Below are 21,697 nucleotides of genomic sequence, written 5' to 3' on the forward strand. Positions count from 1 at the left end.
CTACCTGGATGCCTTGCAATTGTCAAAAGGGTGGCTTCTTGTGATGTAGACTGGGCCGGAGGTGTTCTGTGACGTTTCCTCTTTATTGATATTGTGTGTTTCTAAGTGCTGGATCATCCCAGAAGTATTTCTGCCAACGTATTTTACTTCTTTGGAACAAACAACACACCAGGCTGTGTGCTATGTGGCATCTCTTGAAAATAAACGACATCCATGACTTACGTTGAGTTTTGGACATCATCTTAAAGTTTTCGCATACAATTAGACACAATTACACATTGCACTGTCTTATACCGATGTATCTAATTATGACGCGAATACTCTATAACATTGTAAGGAATTATTTCCTTTGCCGCCATAATATCTGTAAACACAAGCAGTGGTCATATGATATTGAATGTGGGGTCTGATAACGATGTATACCTACCTGTCGAAAGAACTGGAGCACACTCAGGCATTTTAGATTACACGTTTCACTAATGCGTAACGGTGGTTGCATAAGCATCAAGGCGCATCTTGCCAGTCTCGAGTTAGAATAATGCATGCCTCTAATATCCAGGTAGGTGCACCTGAAGTAGCCATCAGTTTCTGTATTTAGTCCACTCATTTGTATACTTACCACTGCATACAATGCCATTATGTTATACTGTGTCAAAATAACCTCGAAAGAAATGAACGCTCTTGTCGCTTGTTGACCGGTATTTACAGAATGGGGAAGGCCCTTGGTTGGCTATTTGCATATTTGGAACAAACAACAATCAGCTCTGTCTACCTGTAGACCTATGACACGCTGCTTGCCACACAATGCGGGGACAACGCTCTTGAGATATCTCATGAGAAATAGTGCCTGCACTTGAGAAATCTTGAGGCCTCGTCTCAGACTGCCCATCACTACTGAACAACATAAATTGTGGATGTCTGAAACAACCTTCTGAAGTGTCTATCCGGATGTTGACTTCAGAAAAGTATAAATATTTGCTTTTTAACAGCAAGAAACCTCCCAAAATTGTAAATTCTGCAGTGATTGATAATTCAAATATTAAACATGTTCCTGATAAGTGTGATTTTGTGAAATCGTTAGTTAATTTTATGCTCTACATACATAATTGGATCGTTGTTATGCTAAATAATTACTCTAAAGCAACAACATGTGTTTGTAATAAGAATTTGATGAAAGGAAAATGAGGAAATCAATCAAAAAATAGTAGTTCAAGAAAGGCTACTACATACACTGCCAATTAAGAACGAATGGGTAGGCTATTGAGTACTAATTCTGGTTTATATTCAATTCTGGCCTGTTTCATAAAAATACATCTTTACCCTTCTCAGCATTTTATGACTTTGAAATGTTATTAAATTTTGTCTCTATTTATGTGTTATAAAGTTTAAAATTTCATGTTGTACATTTAATCATGTACTATTAACCCACTAAGCCTCCATGGCTCAGGCGGCAGTGCGTCGGCCTCTCACCGCAGGGTTCAGTGGTTCAAATCCCGGTCGCTCCATGTGACATTTGTGTTGGACAAAGCGGTGGCGGGACAGGTTTTTCTCCAGGTCCTCCGGTTTTCTCTGTCATCTTTCATTCCAGCAACACTCTCCAATATCATTTCATTTCATCTGTCAGTCATAAATCATTGCCCCAGAGGAGTGCGATAGGCCTAGGCAACCGGCACAATTCCTATCCTCGTCACAAGATGGGGGCTTCGTTCATTCCATCTCCGATCCAGTCACTGACTGGAGAACAGGTTGTAGATTTTTTTATTAACCCACTTTCATGTTAAACACTTAACCAGTCCTGCAGTGGACAGCACTGGCCACATGCCCGACCAGAGACGCCATCAAACCTACCTGATGGACTGGTGTATGTAAGATCATGATGGTAGTGTATAGGCCTTTTCTGTGTTGAGCAATGTTGGCTACCATTGTTTTTATTTGTATGTACCAGTGTTTGGAAAATTTTAATGGTATAGTATTAAATACAGATTTCTATAAAACTGGCAATTTGTTTACGTGTGCACACACAATTACTTTCTTATCCTGATTCTTCATTGAAATTTATGCTGGCAAGCATATACCAAAGTTTTGTCTGTTGTTGCTTCTTGTGTTTCTGCCATATTAGTCGGTAACCACAAAGAGAACAGCTGTAATCCGCTAGCCGACTTTCCCAGTTTGAGAAAGATCAGTTAGGTTTGTGGGGTATATAGGAGATACATTGCAATAAATAAACATAGCTAAAGTATATGTTGAATTTATTTTGATTATATTTACAGGATGAAATATATGAAGATATGTTTTGATTCTAAAGAACGTTGTATGTGATGACTGATAAGTAAAGACAATGGATTTCTGTTGCTGTGCTTTTGGAGTACTTCTGCCGAAGAACTATGCTGCTGGAACTTGTTTTATTCTGGTGAATCTCAAAGGTATTCCATCCTTTGTGCCGAGAAGTGAGTTGCGTGGATCGAACACAATAGGAAATGGTGTTCCTTGACATGACTTTACCTCGTAGTTGGCAAGTATGTGCACCAGACCTACCTTGGACTGCATCAACCCCATACGGTCACCTGTGAAATAAAACAATCATATTGTTATACCGGTAATCTATTTAACTGTTCATGTGTGGAGGCAAGAAATGTTGTCCGCTGTTCTCCAGCGTTATGAGTATTTGACAAACCTTGCTCATCTTCCACAATATTAGGCTATGTTGACATAGTGATGTAGACTACTATTCACTATTAGGAAAGCAGACCTGTTCCAGGAATCATTAATGAACAAGAGGAGTGTATATGTGAGGACTTACAGAAGGCAGAAGTATTCGATCAGCATTATGTAAAGATATAAGAATAATGCCCAGGTAGAGGAGGTGAGTAATACTGGAGAAGTAATGAAATTTACCTGTGATAATAAAGACATTTATGAAAATGTTGGAAGCTAGAATAGCAGCTGAGATTGATAAGATTTCTGGTGATACACTAAAGGCAGTGTGTTGAGATATGGTGTCATATCTGAAATACTTGCGTGAAGGAGCTATGCCATATGAATGGAGAGAGAAAGGTGGATAAATGTAAAACATCAAGTTGACATGTGTTGTATGCATCATACCTGCCAACCCTTCCGATTTACTCAGTTTTTTTTTAACTCGACTTCCGATTTTCTGATTTATTTTTTTACTTCTTCCTAATTTTGACCAATATAACCTCGAGTACAGTCAATACTCTTCCCTTAGGATAAATTATTGTGTGCTTGTGTAATTTACACAACCTCATATTCAAGTGTATTTATTCCATCGCCTTCCTGTATTGTATTTCCCACTCATTACAGCATTGTGTGTGTTTTGCAGCTGAGAATTCAGGATGGCAATCATCCTACAAATGAGAGAGGCTAGCATGCGCTAACGACTCCATTAATCGGGACAAAATATTGAGTTTCTTGTTTGTGCGCTGTTAACATCGTTTCTGTGCGTAGTTTCATTGGAGTTGTAGGCCACATGATTTTCCTTGCGGTTCTGTGTTTTTCCCTCTGTCAAAGTTGTATGCTAATAATGTATGAGACATATTGATCTGTTTTGTATGTGGTAGGTTTGCATATTTCAGTGCATTTGTGTTCATTCTTAGTTCATAATTTGAATGAGTTGAATATATTCCGGAGACAGTTTCTGGTATTTTCTCTTCACATTATGGCCACAAAACATAACAAACATTATCTCCAGGTGTTGAGAGATATCTATAAAATTGAAATTCCTTTCGTGTTTCAATCTAATTGTACCGGGCGGTACACCTCCACGCCGCTTGTTGAAATATTGCGCCAGTTGAAACTCCTCTACAGGAGAAAGCCTGAATTTTAACAAACTGTATTAACTCAACGGTTTCTCGGAAGATGTCACTACTGTAAATTTGGTAATTTTGAAGTGTTCTGAACTGTGTCTATTTCGATTTGTGTTTGTTTGCTCCGTATCAAGAAGTTTGGACATTCTCTAACAGATGTCTCTACCAAAACTATAATAACGCACTCTGGGGTAAAGGGATGTATTCCCCTAAAGAAATATTGTATTCCTAAGTTTTGTTTTTACTAAATTTTTGTTCTGTGGTTTGAGGGTTGGCAATATAAATCCTTTCTTTCCGCCTGTTTTGAATGTAGCCAGTCATGAATTTCTGTAATTAATTTTCCACCAATAAGGTGTTTCTTCCTCGTCTTGTGCATTAGTTTTTGCTGTTAGCCAATAAAAGTTTGTGGGCGGGTTGTTATCATTCATGAAAGGTCTCGAATTTTCCACGAGGTTATAAAAATTGCTTATTTTCTTGTCTCGGGGCCACTCCATCGGCATCTTGCTTAGTGTGTGAATATGTAGCAGGGGGCGGGAAGCGCCTCTTTCTTCGGGCAGTAGTTCATCAACAAGGTAATGGCCGTTTAATAACTTTATTTCTTGCTAGCTGAGCAGTTTAACCCACGGGGCAGGTTCGAAGCTTTTCTCATGTAACCTACCTTTAAAATGTAAAAGACATTTGCTAAAAATTCCGTCTCTTTAAGTACAAATTGGGATAGAGTGTGCCAAACCCTCTCGAGCTCCCACTCATATTGTTTTGAGGTGACTACGCTTTCATAACCATTTTCCTTCTTTTCTTAATGTAATAAAGTTTTCTTATACGAGTCACCTCCTTAGTATGGGATTAGCCCTTGTGTACGCTGCCTAGTGCCAAATAGGTTTTAAAAGTGCATTAGGAGTGCAAGCTACGCCTCCAGTCAATTTGGTATTTTGGGCCATGTAATTAACCTGTTCCTTTTCTGGGGTAAGCCTAGTAGGTTGGGTATTAATTACCCCTGTTTCTTGGTGTGCCTTGAGGGCAGATTGAAGTGGAGTTTGTTGTGGCCTTTGAGAGGCTTGTAAAATTGAGAGCGGGTCTACTCTTTTTATTGCAATTAGGAGCTAGTGCTCCTTGGCGTGATGGGGTTTTCTGTCCCTTTGTTAATTTGGTAACTGGGTAAAGTTGAGCTAATCGCTCAAAGATTGTGAGTGTGGGGCTCGAAGCCCAAAACTTGGTAAAAAAACCCTGAACGGGAAAAATCATTTTGTACCTGCCTTTCCTTGTTATTTTCACCTAGTGGAAATTGTTGAATGTTGTTATCTGTTATTTGTTGATTTTGAAAAGAAAATGTAACCGTTGTTAAATTTTAAAATTAACTTAACTTTAATTTTGTAGTTGAGACCTATTCCAGCCCGCACCTTCTTTCACCTCTGCTGTTCCACAGATACCTCGGAACACTAATAAAGGAAACTATTATGCATTTTGTTCCATGTTTATTACATTTTTATGTTTTCATAGTTCAAAATTTTAAATTTAATGGTCAGTTCGCCTTGTAACTGTAGGCCTTTTTTTCCGTCGAGATCATGGCGCAATTTATGCGATAAAATCCAAGAATTAAAAAGTCTCCCTATTTTTTTATTTCTAAAACTTGGCATGTATAATGTATGCTCTGGGAAAGCATTCTTTCTGGTTATATTAGACACATTTGTGAAATGACTAACCTGTTTGGAAGAAGGAAGTTCGGGTTTAGGAAAAGTTATTGCAGTTGGGCTCATCTTCTAGGATTCCAGCAAGATATAGCAGATATTTTGATTCAGATCAAATGGACTGTATCGCTATTGACCAATCCAAGGCTTTTGATAGGGGAGATCATGAGAGACTGCTGAAGAAACTGAGGGCTGTTGGATTATACAGAAGAATGGTTGAATGTGTGGCTAATTTCCGCAAAGCAATATTATCGAACACTTGTTTTCTTATGTACGTAGGTGGATCAAAAGGTTAGTTGCACTATCGCGCCGCAGCAGCGCGCTGTGTGTCGCAAACATGGCCACAGCGGAGAAAGGGACAGACACTACCCACACGTCTGTTAGGCAGGTCGCCGTGGTGTCTCGTCTAGTATTGTGTGACTAGCGGCCAAATGCAATGGCGCGTCAACTGGACGTTCACTCCAAATATGAGGTGTGTGCGACAATCTGATTCCTATGAGCCAAAAGGAAGAATTGCACGGACATTCATCGTGAAATTAGTGCTGTGTATGGGGAGCGGGCCATTTCCCGGCAAGGTATCGTAAAGTGGTGTCAGCAATTCGAAGCCGGACGCACGGATATCACGGACAGCCATCGCGAAGGCAGACCCGCAACGTCCAGGACCCGTGCAAAAGTCAACAGTGTGAATGCGATCATTGGACAGAACGGGGGCATTAAACTGAGAGAAAACGCGACGCAGCTGAACATGTCATATGGCAGTGTGTTCGCCATTGTTCACGAGGACCTTGGATATCTTAAGCTGTGTCAAAGATGGGTCCCACGTCTTCTCACCGATGAGCACAAGGGACAACGTTTCCAATCCTACCTGGCATTTTTTCAACGCTATGCCGCAGACGGCAACGGGTTTCTGCGGCGAATCGTCACAGGCGACGAAACGTGGGTCCACCACTTCACCACCGAAACGAAGCGAACATCAATGGAATGGGTGCACCCCTCATCACCACAACGAAAGAAGGCCAAACTTCAACCTTCAACCGGTAAGGTTATGACGACAGTGTTCTTTGACATGGAGGGTTTGCTACACGTGGAATTCATGCCGAAAGGAACGACGATCGACGCGGTGTCGATTTGTCAAACGTTGCACCGGTTGCGTAAAGCCATTAAAGAGAAGCGCCGGGGGAAAAAGAGCGCCGGTGTGATTTTGTGGCACGATAACGCAACACCTCACAAGGCCCGCCAAACGAGAGAACTGCTGCAGCGTTTCAAGTGGGAGGTCTGGCAACATCCACCCTACAGTCCCGACCTAGCGCCATGTGACTTTCGTCTGTTCAGTAAGCTCAAAACGGAGCTTGGTGGTCGACGTTTCCAGACCGATGAGGTGAAGGCCGCTGTCTCCGAGTGGTTGCAGAACGCTGGAGGAAATTTCTATGCATCCGGCATCGACAAGTTGGTTGTGCGTTCGCAGAAATGTTTGGAGTCTCTTGGAAATTATGTGGAAAAGTGACGTTACAGTGTATGTCGTTATAGTCGTGTTGCTGTTGAATAGGTGGTGTAATAAATGGCCATAACTGGGAAGTGCAACTTATTTTCTGATCTGCCCTCGTATATACATGATATGAGTAAATAGCTGGAATGATGGACAAGGCTTATTGCAACAGGGAAATAATAGAAGACTTAAGTCAGTTTCAATCTTTTATTATGAATGAGAGACAAAAAACTTTATGTGGTGCATAGATTCTAACAGTAAACATAGTGAATGGTTTAGCCCCATATCGGGCAGGGGAAATTGTTCTTGAAAGAATATTCCTTCCCTCTTTACTATTAATGAAGAGTGTGATCCCTCATTTTCAGGAGTTAAGGGAATAGCTGGGCAGGCTTTACTATCATCTCATCGCACCTTTTCCACAAAATATTGAACTGGTCCATACCTCCAGATGATTTATCTGTCAGACCACAATGCTATAATCTTCCAAGTTACATTAAACCAGAGCGGAGTTCTAGCTCGTCAAATAAGCTTGTCCATTAAAAATTCCTTACTCGGAAAACAAACTGGAATACATTCAGAGCTCGAATGAAAGTACCAGGGAAATGGCTGATCAAGCTAGACAAAATCACCCTATCACAGGAATTAAATGGGTTAGTTAGCAGTATATGGAGAGACCTGGAAGAAATTTGCTCCTCTACTTTCCCTCCTTTCAGGCCCACTAACAAATGTGCATCCCAGAGTTGACAGTACTAAGAAAGATGACAGAGCTAAACGGTGCCTAAAGAATGTAAAATAGAAGCTCTAACACCAATCTACAAGAATCAATATTTAGAAATTCGTAGGAATGACCAGGCTCTGATAAAACAAGCAAAATCAGACTCCTGGTAAATATTCTTCCAAGCAGAGAAATCAGTATAATATTTGGAAAACTCATAAAGTGTGCAAGAATAATTTTGCCATGAACACTGAACAGTTTAAAGATATTAACATTAAAAGTTGGTTCCACCTTTACAATACTTACAAAAGTTTTTATTTTTAAAGCAAAGTTATAGATACATGTTTCGTACCTCTTTGAACATCTTCGGCCTAGTGAAGAACGAAAGTTAAATAGTAATTAGCATAATAAAAAAGTGTTATATACATGTCTACAGCAAGTCAAATTTACATGGTCTTAGTATGCCAGATTTGTTACATCGCTGAGGGGAAGGTAACTACACTGTAATGATGGATGAATCCAAGATGGGGGGGGGGTGAGCATGTGGGAGCAAGCATAGTTGTCTTTACTTGTACAACAGAAATGTACTGAAGATCAATTAAACTCACAATGTAGACTATATAAAACAGAGGTACAACGAATTCAGATGGCTGTCGACTGGATAACCCACAACACAGAAGTAAACCATGTATAAGCAATCAACATCGATTCACAAGCTGTGCCAACAAAATCACAATTCGCTGGATCTGAGGGCATACCAGACATTACAGAAATGAACAAGACTTTACCTAGCCAAAGTGGATTTGATAAGACAGAAGATAATTACATACAATAAGCTTACATTATCCCGATGTAAGCAGAAACTATGAGACTTCTACAAACACCTCTAGAATGGGTTGTAGATTTTTTCTCCAAATCCCTCATCCACAAAACTCTCCATTCCAGATTAATAATGCCGACAGCAAATCAACATACTCCCTTAATCATCCTAACACAATTCTTATCCAACCATGGAAAATTCCTTCATCACCTTCACAGAATTGGTAGAACCACATCACTCATATGTCCATGTGGACAAGAAACCCAGGCAGCAGTTCATCTTCTCAACCGATGCAAACTGAGTCGTAAAGAGGCCCACACATTCCTCCGGCAGCCAAGTGTTTAGCTATACAAAATTATTTCCAGCCCTAGGACTATTAAGATGAATGAAGTATACCAGACCTTAAGTCAATGAGAAATATCAGACAAACTCGTATGCATTCTCAATACAAATATCCTGTGTATACCCAAAGGGTGACATGCCGGTTATAACTGTTGCTTAAATTTAAACAAAAAGGCTTGTTGCATAATATATGATGTGATATTCTAACTGTATAGAGAAGTAAATAAGTTCTCTCAGTTTTAATAACTGAGTTGATAGTACCTCATAGCGATCACTGTAAAACTAACTTCATAGCTCTCAGAGGAACATCTTACGCAAATTGGATATTGTATTTCTGTCAAAAGCTCAAAGAAAATGTTCGCTACATTCTTAGTTAATGAGTAACATCATTTAATGAAAAAGTGACTACAAATTCGAATCTTTGACTACCAAGTTCGTCTCGAACTTAAGCAAAGTTTTAAAGTGTTATATGTATTTTTAAAAAATTGTGATTTTTGAGTCCTAACTCGTGTTTGTACAATTAGATTACTATTTTAATTCACCCTCCATGGGTTGTTTTGATAATGACTGCCAAGTTCTGAACTTGTAATTGAATATCTATTCACTATTTTGTTCCCCTTTTTACTCTTATTTAATCATAATGTTGTAATATTTTGTGTAATGTATATGTTTGTGTGTATGTACCTATGCTTATTTCTCGAATTTTGGCTGAAGATGACGCTAAATAGCGTTGAAACTAGTGCCAAGCAGTGGCGGCCGGTCAATACGTGCTACCGGGCTCCAGTACGTAGCTTGGATCTGTAAGGAATTAATTATTATTAGTACAATTATCCTGGTGCCTTTTCTTTGTTTTGAGTACGGTATGAATTTGTGTTTTGTGAAAATCAGGACGAGATCTGTCGAACACCTAGCTCTGTTCTCCCGGGGAACTCCTCTCGTGCTCATGTGAAATGAGCTCTGGCCTGTAGCCTGGAGGAAGCAATACGCAGGCGCAGCCAAGCTTGCAACACTCCCCGTAGCCGGTGGAGTATACCATCAACCGGGATCAACTTTCACTGATCCCGTCTATAGTTACTTGTCCTCCCGCAAGTGGGTAGAAGTGCTCGATGCCTCCTGCTACCCTGATGTTGAACGTGATAAGCGATTCTGCCACTAGAGAGCAGCATCGTCTGGGCTCAAATGTACAGCCACTGCCTTCGTGATGTCCAGGCCGTACTGTAACGAGCGCGGGAAAGCAATCAGCTGATCGTTAGGGGGGAAGTTTAGCACATGAGTTAGTAGAGTTTAGCACATGAGTTAGTAGAGTTAATGTAGATTTTCGCAGTTTTATTGAAATTTTTAACGATGGCCGCGTGTTCACTCCGATATATGTGAGAATGAGTCGTCATCGACTGCATTATTAAGTGGAAAGTCGTTAATTAGTGAAGAAAACTTAGTGTGAGCGTGTATTTATATGAAGCTATAGGTTAAGAAGATCGTTCTTCAGTGTTTTAATTTTGTAGTTTAATTGTGTACAGTTATATTTATAGTGTAAAATTAATTGAGTTAGTGCATTCTGTGTTTTATTATTAACCACGAATTGTATATACGGTACTTGAATTAAGATGATCAGTGAGGGAAATCACCATGGCTAAGAGTTGCTGTGTGCCTGGCTGCAAAGCCAATTATAAACAAGGAGAGTACACTCCGGTATTAGTGTTTCCTTCTGATGAAGAACGAGTTAAGTTATGGAAGAAGGCTATTCCCACGGGAAATTTAATAGTTAATCACAACACAGTTGTGTGTATCACGCACTTTCCTGAAAATCACATCCTGAGAGAAATAAGAGTGTCCCGTCCAGATGGTGAGTTAATTTCTTTTATTATGTCATAAACATGGGTAACATTAGGTAGGCCCTATATTTTTATGTAATCAGACCTACGGCTTATCTGAATTCGGTGTATTTGAAAATGCAAGTCTTATTTATGAGTATCACCGAGCTCGATAGCTGCAGCCGCTTAACTGCGGCCAGTATCCAGTATTCGGGAGACAGTGGGTTTGAACCCCACTGACGGCAGCCCTGAAGATGGTTTTCCGTGGTTTCCCATTTTCACGCCAGGCAAATGCTGGGGCTCTACCTTAATTAAGGCCACGGCCGCTTCCTTCCCATTCCTAGACCTGTCCTGTCCCATCGTCACCGTAAGACGTATCTGTGTCGGTGCGACGAAAAGCAAATAGAAAAAAATAATAAGAAGAAGAACAATAAAAATTAATTAAAAAATAAAGAAATTATTAGTATCAAACAGCATTGTGATTTATGTAAATCTTATCTTCTGACAGATTCTGATCTTATTTATGAATTACCTCCAGAAGTAAGATATCTGAATTTCCTAAATCGAGGGGGCTTAAGGTATCCATCAGACATGTCAATAGAACTTGGAATTGAGCTGTACAAAGTAATTTGTGTGTTAGTGTCAGATACATATAAGATGGTATTTCTAAATTCAGACAATCCTAAGTGTGTCACAAAATCCTTGGCTTTGGAGTCAATGCAGTTGGCAGATTCCCTAGTCATTTGTGACTGCGGGAAGAAATTGGAAGACCTGGTCGGACAGTGTATATATATTTGGGTGAATATATTTTTAAATAACTTTTCCAAAATTCACACCGACTTGTGTATTCAACAAAGTGCTTCAAAGAGAGCAGACCTACTCCATACTGGTGTAATTTCCTGTAAGAGGTCCAGGAAAGCTGCAGTGTTCATGGAGTGGAAACAGTGAGGTACAGAAATAATTTATATTTGTAATAAATAGTAATGGTAATTGGCTGCATGTTTTCTGTCAGTGTGTATGATGTGAATGTTCCAGTTGACCAGAAAATGGATAAAATCGCAAGTATATGTCTCAAAGTGTTAGGCTGTACTCACGCAAACGAACGTATATACGCGAGAAATAGAACGTTACGGAGAAGGATTTGCATTGTATGTCAGAATTAACAAATATTTGAGGATAGGTTTTGGTTTTATAAGGTGTTAACAGTTCTTTAAGTAATTTAAACGAGTGTGTTATTCAGGCGGAGCGTATGCGTATCGCCTTCAAGTCCCCCCCAAAGCGTGACGTCATCAGAGGTACAGTACGGCCTGGACATTACGAAGGCAGTGGTACAGCGTAACTGGGGGCAATCTATCACAAACATAACGTTGTTATTAAGGTAACCAACCAATATCCATCTTCGTTTTGTGTCAAAAATAAGGAATTCGTACGTGAGTCAAAGAATCTTGGACTGACCCTAAATGTTATACCGCATTAGAAGGTAAATTATGCTGGTAATAGAGGAGGTCTCAATGATTCAGTTGTTTGGCAGCACTTTCAGTTGCTTTCAGCGGGGTTTGATCTCGCGGTTATATTGTTGGTGCGTGTTTTTCTATCACTGTGCTAGTGTTAAAGTTCATATGGAGATTTATCCAATTATTTATCCACTACAGTGTATATCAAGTGAAATTAAACTAGTGTTCTTAGTGAGGATCTATATTTCCAAGATCCTGTTTGCACTGAAGATTGAAAACAGCGTATTTAGCGTTTTTTGTAGCACGTAGGACGATTTTTTCACGAGCCGCCACTGCTGCCAAGTAAACATGTTGTAACTTAACCATTATAACATTTATTTGTATTGACAAGGTGGACCCCTTAAGATACCTCTCTTACACTGTAAGTACCTCGCTGTTAATATAAGGAACTGGGGGTAATTACATTAATGAAGTTGTAAATAAACGTTCCAGATACAGCCATGGTTAGGTGTATGGTTAGGTGTTGTAGTAAGGACAGGGCGTATAAGTCTCTAATAAGATTTCAGTTAGAGTATGTTTCTAATGTATGGGACTCACACCAGGATTACTGAAAGGAGAAATGTATAAGATCCAAAGAAAAGCAGCACAATTTGTTTTGGGTGATTTCCGACAAAAGAGTAGTGTTACAAAAATCTTGCAATTTTGGGCTGGGAAGACTTGGGGATAAAGAAACGAGCTGTTCAACTAAGCATTATATGACATTAGTAGACAAACAAGCTTGTGCTGTCGCTTAAGTGCGGCCAGTATCCAGTATTCGGGAGATAGTAGGTTCGAACCCCACTGTCGGCAGCCCTGAAAATGGTTTTCCGTGGTTTCCCATTTTCACACCAGGCAAATGCTGGGTCTGTACCTTAATTAAGGCCACGGTCGCTTCCTTCCCATTCCTAGCCTTTTCCTGTCCCATCGTCGCCGTAAGACCTATCTGTGTCGGTGCGACGTAAAACAATTAGCAAAAAAAAAAAATTGCATGCCAAAAGCCTCGATTAAATTCCAAACTTCTCTGCAGTGCTCATCTGGAGTGAGGGCATATAATACTGTTGAAATTCGTCCGTGAGATGGAGACGTAAAGCCGTTGGTGCTCTCCGACAGGAGTAGGCTATGTGCCAGCAACGGATTTCACCATATCCCTTCCTACTATCATACTATCCAGCTCCATGTCTAAATAGTTAGCATGCTGGACTTTGGTCATAGGGGTCCCGGGTTCGATTCCCGGTAGGGTGGGGAATTTTAACCATAAGTGGTTAATTCCCCTGGCATGTTCCGTCTTCATCATCAGTTCATCCTCATCACGACGCGCAGGTCGCCTAAGAGCGTCAAATCGAAAGACCTGCAACGGGTCTCTACAGAGGCCATTCACCATTATTGTATTTATTTATTTATTTATTTATTTATTTATTTATTTATTTATTTATTTAATCTGACCCAGGACATTCTAGGTATGCCAAATGATGCAGAATAATACACAGTAAAAATGTTGATGAAAGGTGATAAATGAGATTAATCTTAAATGAAATGGCGTATGGCTTTTAGAGCCGGGAGTGTCCGAGGAAAAGTTCGGCTCGCCAGGTGCAGGTCTTTTGATTTGACGCCGTAGGCGACCTGCGTGTGTGATGAGGATGAAATGATGATAAAGACGACATATACACCCAGCCCCAGTGCCAGCGAAATTAACCAATTAAGGTTAAAATTCCTGACCCTGCCGGGAATCGAACCCGGGACCCCTGTGGCCAAAGGGCAGCACGCTAACCATTTAGCCATGGAGTTGGACAGATTAATCTTAAAAACAAGCAATATACGGCAGGTTATAATTAACCATGTTAAATGATATGAACTCCATATAAATGATGTCGAAGAATTGAGACGTTGATTATTGAGATAACTATCTCATCTTGCAGATTTCTCGGCAGTTGATATTTTTGTCGCCATGCCACGTAAGATTTGGGAATTATTCCCCCGCGCCAAAGAAAAGTCCCGGGGGTGGCGGGGGCGGTAACTTTTGGAAGGTTTAAGTATCGCCTTGGGGAGAACGCGAGCTAACTTAGACAGGCGGCTGAAGGCCTTGGAAAAACGTACATCAGGGAGAAAAGCTATTAATGCCGTCAATGCAGATCGTACCCAAATTCTGTTACTATAATTAGGTCGCTACTCAAGCCTTAAGGTACTTACCGATACAATTCCTGGGTCCTTCGCCAAAAGGCAGGTAGGTGTAGTTTGGCCTTGCACGCTTCCTCTCTTCAGAAAAACGTTCAGGATCAAAACGTTCGGGATCCGGGTAGAACTTGGAGTCATAATGGATTCCCATCACGGGAATTAACACGACGGAGCCCTTCTCCAGCTGGATATTAGATTCGGGCAAAGTGTAGGGCATCACTGCTTTCCGGTCCAAGAATGGCAGTACAGGGTACTTACGGAGAGTCTCTGGAAAATAAAGCACAACGATGATTTATTTAAATTCTCGAGGAAGAATAGAGGGGAGCTACTGAGGTATGCATTAATTTGATTTCTTCATTTATCAACACCAGAGTCATCACTGCTCCAATTAAGAATAAGAATAATATGTAGGATATTCAGCCCTGATGGTGGCTTGATCGGCAACAGCTCCGCCATCAGCTGTCATAGATGGCCTAGGTGTCAAGTGAAGGATCATTCGAGGGAAATGAGGAGTGAGGTAGTTTCCCGTTGCTTTCCTCACTGAGGTAGAAGTTTCTATTACATATCAGTCTCCCAAGCCCCCTGAAATGCATGCACTAACCGACCCTATGAGTGACATAGCAGGAACTCGCTGCATTAGGAATGTCATTAGGTCTACTACCCCGTGGTGTAGGGGTAGCGTGCCTGCCTCTTACCCTGAGGCCCCGGATTCGATTCCCGGCCAGGTCAGGGAATTTTACGTGGACCTGAGTGCTGGTTTGAGGTCCACTCAGCCTACGTGATTAGAATTGAGGAGCTATCTGACGGTGAGATGGCGGCCCTGGTCTAGAAAGCAGAGAATAACGGCCGAGAGGATTCGTCGTGCTGACCACACGACACCTCGTAATATGCAGGCCTTCGGGCTGAGCAGCGGTCGCTTGGTAGACCAAGGCCCTTCAAGGGCTGTGGTGCCATGGGGTTTGGTTTGGTTTGGATTGGATTAGGCCTACTAGCATTGCTCATACCTCAGTCATATTCATGAGTCAAGGAAGGATGAGACTTGAGACAGGACAATGAAGGTATCAAAAATCATTTAGAGACAAAGTTCACTGCCACTGGGTCTCGCCAGCAAAGGCACATAATAACAGCATTTATTTCACTCCTTCCATGTCTAGCCAGGTTATCCTGCCATGGCAACGGAGTAGACCATGCAGCCAGTAACGCGTACCGTATGCCGTGCTGAGTTGCTCAGACGGTTAAGTCGCTGGCCTTCTAACCCCAACTTGGCAGGTTCGATCCTGGCTCAGTCCGGTGGTATTTGAAGGTGCTCAAATACGACAGCCCCGTGTCGGTAGATTTACTGGCACGTAAATGAACTCCTGCGGGACCGAATTCTGGCACCTCGGCGTCTCCGAAGACCTTAAAAAGTAGTTAGTGGGACGTAAAACAAATAACATTATTATTATTATGATTAGTAACGGGTACAATCGCGATCACAAGAATTCTGGGTGGAAAAGGAAACAGGTAATGTTCGGGCGAAAATTTTGGCCAACCCTGAGGATGAAGTAGAAATAACCAAGGCAACGTCACATGTGTTCGTCTTCCAGGAGGTGTGGCTTCCGACGTTGTGCACTCGGAGGCCACTCCCAATTCCATTCTTTTGGGAATTGATTAAGATGTTTCTATGGTTAAATATTCTGGCTATACTAGCTTTTCCTAATCAAAGAAAACAATTAATTAACTGTAATTTAATTGTGATGAAGTGCACATGATGTAATCCCACCCCAATATATGGCATTTAATTGGTGTGATGAGCACTGGTAATAACTTCATAGGAACGGTTTTCCAAACGCCCTTGCATCTGTGATAATCAGAATTATTTAATGCCAGGTTATTTTTACTTTGGTTTCTTAGGATAACAATTATTATTATTATTATTATTATTATTAGTAGTAGTAGTAGTATTTAACGGGGCCTATATTGACAAAAATAAAGGTCATTCTTCCTTACAATGGTTGAGCGCGATGCCATTTGATAATGAAGTCACAGTCGAGACCGCTAACAGTTCAGTCAGACCTCGCACACAAGAATTACAAAGCAACTGGAGAATTTGACCCTCATTGAGTTGACATACACATTACGTCTGTTGCCTTGAAGGAGGCATGTGGTTCCTCCCTTAATTCCCCTCTCCCTTCATTGTCGAGCCAGTGGGACGTGTGGGCAGGCGAGGAAGCAAGTACCTTCCCCTCCGCATGTGTTTCGTTCATGCTAGATATCCTCATACTTCCGTTTTCTCCACCTCCCCTCACTCTTCATATGTGTGAATGTGTTAAGCATCTGATGGATGTGATCATTTAGGGAGAGTGTGTAAGCAGGTATTGGATAGTTCTGAGGGCTGTACTGATTTCTTGCCTGAAATGAATATTTCTGGCCACGAGATACTAAACTGTGGTGTAGTGGTTAGCGTGATTAGCTGCCACCCCCGGAGGCCCGGGTTCGATTCCCGGCTCTGCCATGAAATTTGACCGGGCGAGTTGGCCGTGCGGTTAGAGGCGCGCAGCTGTGAGCTCGCATCCGGGAGATAGTGGGTTCGAGCCCCTCTGTCGGCAGCCCTGAATATGGTTTTCCGTGGTTTCCCATTTTCACACCATGCGAATGCTGGGGCTGTACCTTAATTAAGGCCACGGCCGCTTCCTTCCCACTCCTAGCCCTTTCCTATCCCATCGTCGCCACAAGACCTATCTGTGTCGGTGCGACGTAAAGCAACTAGCATTAAATTTGAAAAGTGGTACGAGGGCTGGAACGGGGTCCATTTAGCCTCGGGAGGTCAGCTGAGTAGAGGTGGGTTCGATTCCCACCTCAGCCATACTCGAAGTGGTTTCCCCACTACTCCTCCAGGCAAATGCTGGGATGGTACCTAACTTAAGGCCACGGCCGCTTCCTTCCCTCTTGTCTATCCCTTCCAATCTTGCCATCCCCCCACAAGGCCCCTGTTCAGCATAGCAGGTGAGGCCGCCTGGACGATGTACTGGTCCTCCTCCCCAGTTGTATCCCCGACCCGATGTCTGGCGCTCCAGGACACTGCCCTAGAGCCTGTAGAGGTGGGACGCCTCGCTGAGTCCGAGGGAAAAATAAACGCTGGGGTGTAAACAGATTAAGTAAGTCAAATGGTCTCATTTCCCTCGCAGAGTCACAAATCAAATTAGATCTTGAAGAATTATTCTACATTGTCCTAATTGTATCGTCAATGTTACAAGTTACAACAGTGGGACGGCATTCGCTTGGGTTTTAATACCAGCATGCCACTAGTCTCCTCTGTGGATCAGTGGTTGAGTGTTGGCCTCCCAATCCACAGATATAGAGTTCAAATCCGGCAGAGGTATTCGGATTTTTGAAGGGCGAAATAAAACACCATATCTCTGGTGACACATTTGGTGTTCACCGGACAAAATTAATGAAAACTCAGCCAAAGACGCCTAAGAGGGATTCGGTTTACTCTGCATCTAGTAGGCCTGGAGTAAAACGGAGCGTCGAAATTGACGAGCAGGCAGCCAGGTGGCATCAAATTCAAATGTCTGCGCAACGCAAGGTAGCTGAGGCCATATGATTATTATTATTAGTGCTTATATAGACGCGCAGATCGCCTATACGGAGTCAACTCTAAAGACCTGCATCAGGCCTCTTTAGAGGTCACACGCCATCTCCATTATTATCGAATGATTGTGATAAATTGGCTTACCATACCTTCTTATCGATAATGGGAAAAGGCATACAGTAATAATATCTTATCAACACTGTAGTATTTCTTTAACATGGGTGGTTCAATAAGTAAAATAATAAAGACCCTAAGGACACTCACATGTGTCATTCCTGGAGCAGATATATCACCGTTTCCCCTCGTGACCATAAGCCTGCACATGGTGTCCGTTATACCGTCCAAACGTCGATTTATTAAATGGTGACACGAGACGGAAATATGGCCAGACATTGAGATACGCAGTGTGATCCTATTTTTTCCATCTGCAGAGCTCTCAGCACATCACAACACTGTAGAAATGACCTGAGTTGTTTGGAATAAGCATCGTATCGGTGCACAACAATATTAGGTTACTTTTCCTCCACCGTCCTGTACATGTGAGTTGCTACGGCGCTGTCACTGGGAGGTAATGTACTCGTACTATCCTGTTTAGACATGGCATTGATAAATAACACTGCTTTTGGACCATTGTAGAAGCATCTGCTTACATGAGGGTTAGAACCCGACAGTGTTGCTCAGCGAGCAGACGTATCCTGAAGTCAGGTGTTTCTTCTGTGCCCAGACAGATGTTTTATTATATCATAAAAACAAAATATGAATGTAATATGTATGAAGAGTAACTTATGCACCAAGTCCACACTGTTTTATTCCTATGGAAGAGTTGCAAGTATTTACGCAATAAAAGGCTCCTATTACCTTATTTATTGAACCACCCTCGTACCTACTAGTAAGTGACAGAGGAATTACTGAAAAATCGTTACTACAATCATTGTGCGTTTATTTCACAGTGCAAGTATTAATATTAACGGAAAAAAGTACGCTATTAATATTATCACATGTTGGGTACACAATAGGTTTGTGATTAATAATAGCAGAGAGTGATCCACTGTTGGTTTCCAGTACCCGTAATTAGTACCATTGTGAGAAACACCAAGGATCTGGGCGTTGCCTGTGATTAGTACCACTATGTGAGGAACACCACGGGAATACCGGCGCCCGGGATTAGTACACCTAGGTGAGGAATGCCATGGGTTTGCGTTGACTATGAGTGGCGCCATTATGTGAGAAACACCACAGGTCTGCGTTACCTGTGCGACGTACAATACTTGTGTGTAGTACCATACGTGAGTACGCTACTTTTGATTAGTACCGCAACAGGACATATGCCATGGTTCTACTTTACTAACGATAAATACCATTATGAGGGGCCGTTGACCTGGATTTTGGATCCCTTTAGACAAGAAGCATCCTCGATTCAGCAGGACTGTGCTTTAGAAGCAGTCCCTTGGTCAGTAATACTATTGTTTATGAGGTTTCTGGGTCGGATCCACTGATTGTTTTAAATTCATATCCATCCATTCTTCATCACATTTTTTATTCTGGTCAGTGGATGATTTTGAACTTTTAAATTGTCATTACATTTCGTACCATTAGGGGCCGATGACCTAGATGTTAGGCCTCTTTAAATAACAAGCATCATAATCTTCATCATCATATTATCACGGTATTATAGGGTTACTATGGAATATACAAAATCAACATTCCATAATATCCACAAGCGTTTAATTGGAGAAACTATAGAATTTTGTTTCAGAAGGCACTCAGCAAGGTGATAGACTAATTCATCCCAAATCCTGTATATCTGCAATGACACTTCGTGCTAGTGATGGGCAGTTTGAGACGGGGATCCGAGATTTCTCGAGACTATAGGTCATTCCATGTTAAGAAAACAGTATTGCTCTTATGACAACAAGATTGCCATATCGAACGGCTCTGCTTAACAGCATCATGGGAAAAACGTGCCATATACTGTATATTGGTGAAACTCAGTACGTAAGTTCAAAGCATTATCAAAGAAGGAAGAAAGTAAGCTGCAAATTATTCCTTGAAATCTAGGATACAGGGGTTATAGGGCAGGGGGAGGGCTTATTTAGGTTTTTACAGCAACATGGATAAACTACTGCCCATACAAAACATCAGTACTGAAGTTCAAGGCATTGGTCACAACCATTAGACGCGTTAACACATGCACACATCTGAAGAGTGAGGGGAGGTGGAGAAAACGAAGTACGAGGATATCTAGCATGAATGAAACACACGTGGAGGGGAAGGTACTTGTTTCCTCGCCTGCCCACATGTCCCACTGGCTCGACAATGAAGGGAGGAGCCACACGGCTCCTTCAAGGCAACAGACTTAATGTGTATGTCAACTCATTGAGTGTCAAATTTTCCAGTTTCTTTGTAATTCTTGTGTGCCAAGTTTGGCTGAACTTTTAGCGGTCTCGACTACGACTTCATTATTAAATGGCATCACTCTTAACCACTGTAAGAAAGAATTACCCTTATTTTCATCAATATAGGCCCTGTTAAATACTACTACTATTACTACTATTATTACTCCTCCTCCTCCTCCTACTACTACTAATAATAATAATACTAATAATAATAATTTTATCCTCAAAAACTAAAGTAAAAATAACCTGGCATTAAATAATTATGATTATCAGAGGCGCAAGGGCGTTTAGAAAACCGTTCCTATGAAGTTATTGTCATCGCCGATCAAACAACTAAATGCCACATATTGGGGCGGGATACATCGTGCACACTTCATCGCAATTAAATTACAGTTAATGAATTGTTTTCCTTGATTAGGAAAAGCTAGTGTAGCCAGAATGTTCAACCATATAAACATCTTAATCAGTTCCCGAAAAGATAGAGTTGGGAGTGACCCGGTGACGGCGCGTGTCTCTCATCACTGGGGGCTCAAAAGAAGGAAAAATTCTCCCCCGCCCCAACCTATCTTCTCGCCCTCTCCCCCAGCACCTCTTCCGTCGTGAGCCGTAACCTCCTAAAATAAGATGACATATGTTGTAGAAATGTGATCAAATACGAGGGAATCAGACAATACGGTACATGCCAAAATTTACCACATGCAAAATAAGAAATGTTCCACATTAAACTTATCCTATTCAGACAGCTTATACAAAAAAATACATCCCTTTCAATTGACAACATAGCAAGAGCATTACGTCTATCCTCGGTCATTATGCTGCGCAAGAAAGTCTTTGTTCTCTTATTACTAAAGTGTTTTTATTCTTTCCCTGAAGGGGGACGCGGGCCTCTTAGACAGTGACGTCGTCTCTCAGGCCGGCAGATTTGTTACGGTGAATGAGATGCTTGGAGAATGTGAGGGGGTTGGCGGCCGTGGCCTATACTAGGAATAGTCCTGGCATTCGCCTTAGTGCAGGAGAATGGAAAACCATGGAAAACCATTCTCAGGACAGCCGGTGGTTGGGGCCAGCCGTGAGGTCCAGCCCTGTCCTGTCTCCCGAATGCAGAGGCGCAGAACCACGGTAGAGCCGTGGCAACCCCTCCTCTGCTCGGTTGGCCGGTCAGAGTGCAGAGCTGTTGGACCACGGACCAGTCGTGGCCACTTATGGGACGAGACCCACTCTGCATCTATCGACGTTTATTCTCTTCAGGGCTGAGAAGTACCTTTCTGCTTCCGATGTCGTCATGGGAATAGTAATAACTATATTTAAAAGTTTTAATTTGTATTACCTTGCCGTTATACTTTGCCTCAATGATTTTTAAGTTGTTTCTCTCAAAAAAG

The 21,697-nt window shown here is 41.7% G+C and overlaps 1 protein-coding gene across 1 annotated transcript in view; it reads right to left on the minus strand.

The window, feature by feature from the left end:
- Positions 1-2,232: 2,232 nt before the first annotated feature.
- Positions 2,233-21,697, minus strand: part of LOC136876482 (cytochrome P450 6j1) — a 108,546-nt gene continuing 89,081 nt past the window's right edge. The window contains exons 5-6 of the mRNA XM_068228453.1: positions 14,364-14,615; positions 2,233-2,564 (exon numbers count right to left, since the gene is read on the minus strand). Coding sequence (XP_068084554.1) covers positions 2,383-2,564; positions 14,364-14,615 — 434 coding nt within the window. The 3' untranslated portion in view covers positions 2,233-2,382. The remainder of the gene's footprint in view (positions 2,565-14,363; positions 14,616-21,697) is intronic.

Source organism: Anabrus simplex, chromosome 6 (genome assembly GCF_040414725.1).
Source record: "Anabrus simplex isolate iqAnaSimp1 chromosome 6, ASM4041472v1, whole genome shotgun sequence".
In the NCBI taxonomy this organism is placed as follows: domain Eukaryota; kingdom Metazoa; phylum Arthropoda; class Insecta; order Orthoptera; family Tettigoniidae; genus Anabrus; species Anabrus simplex.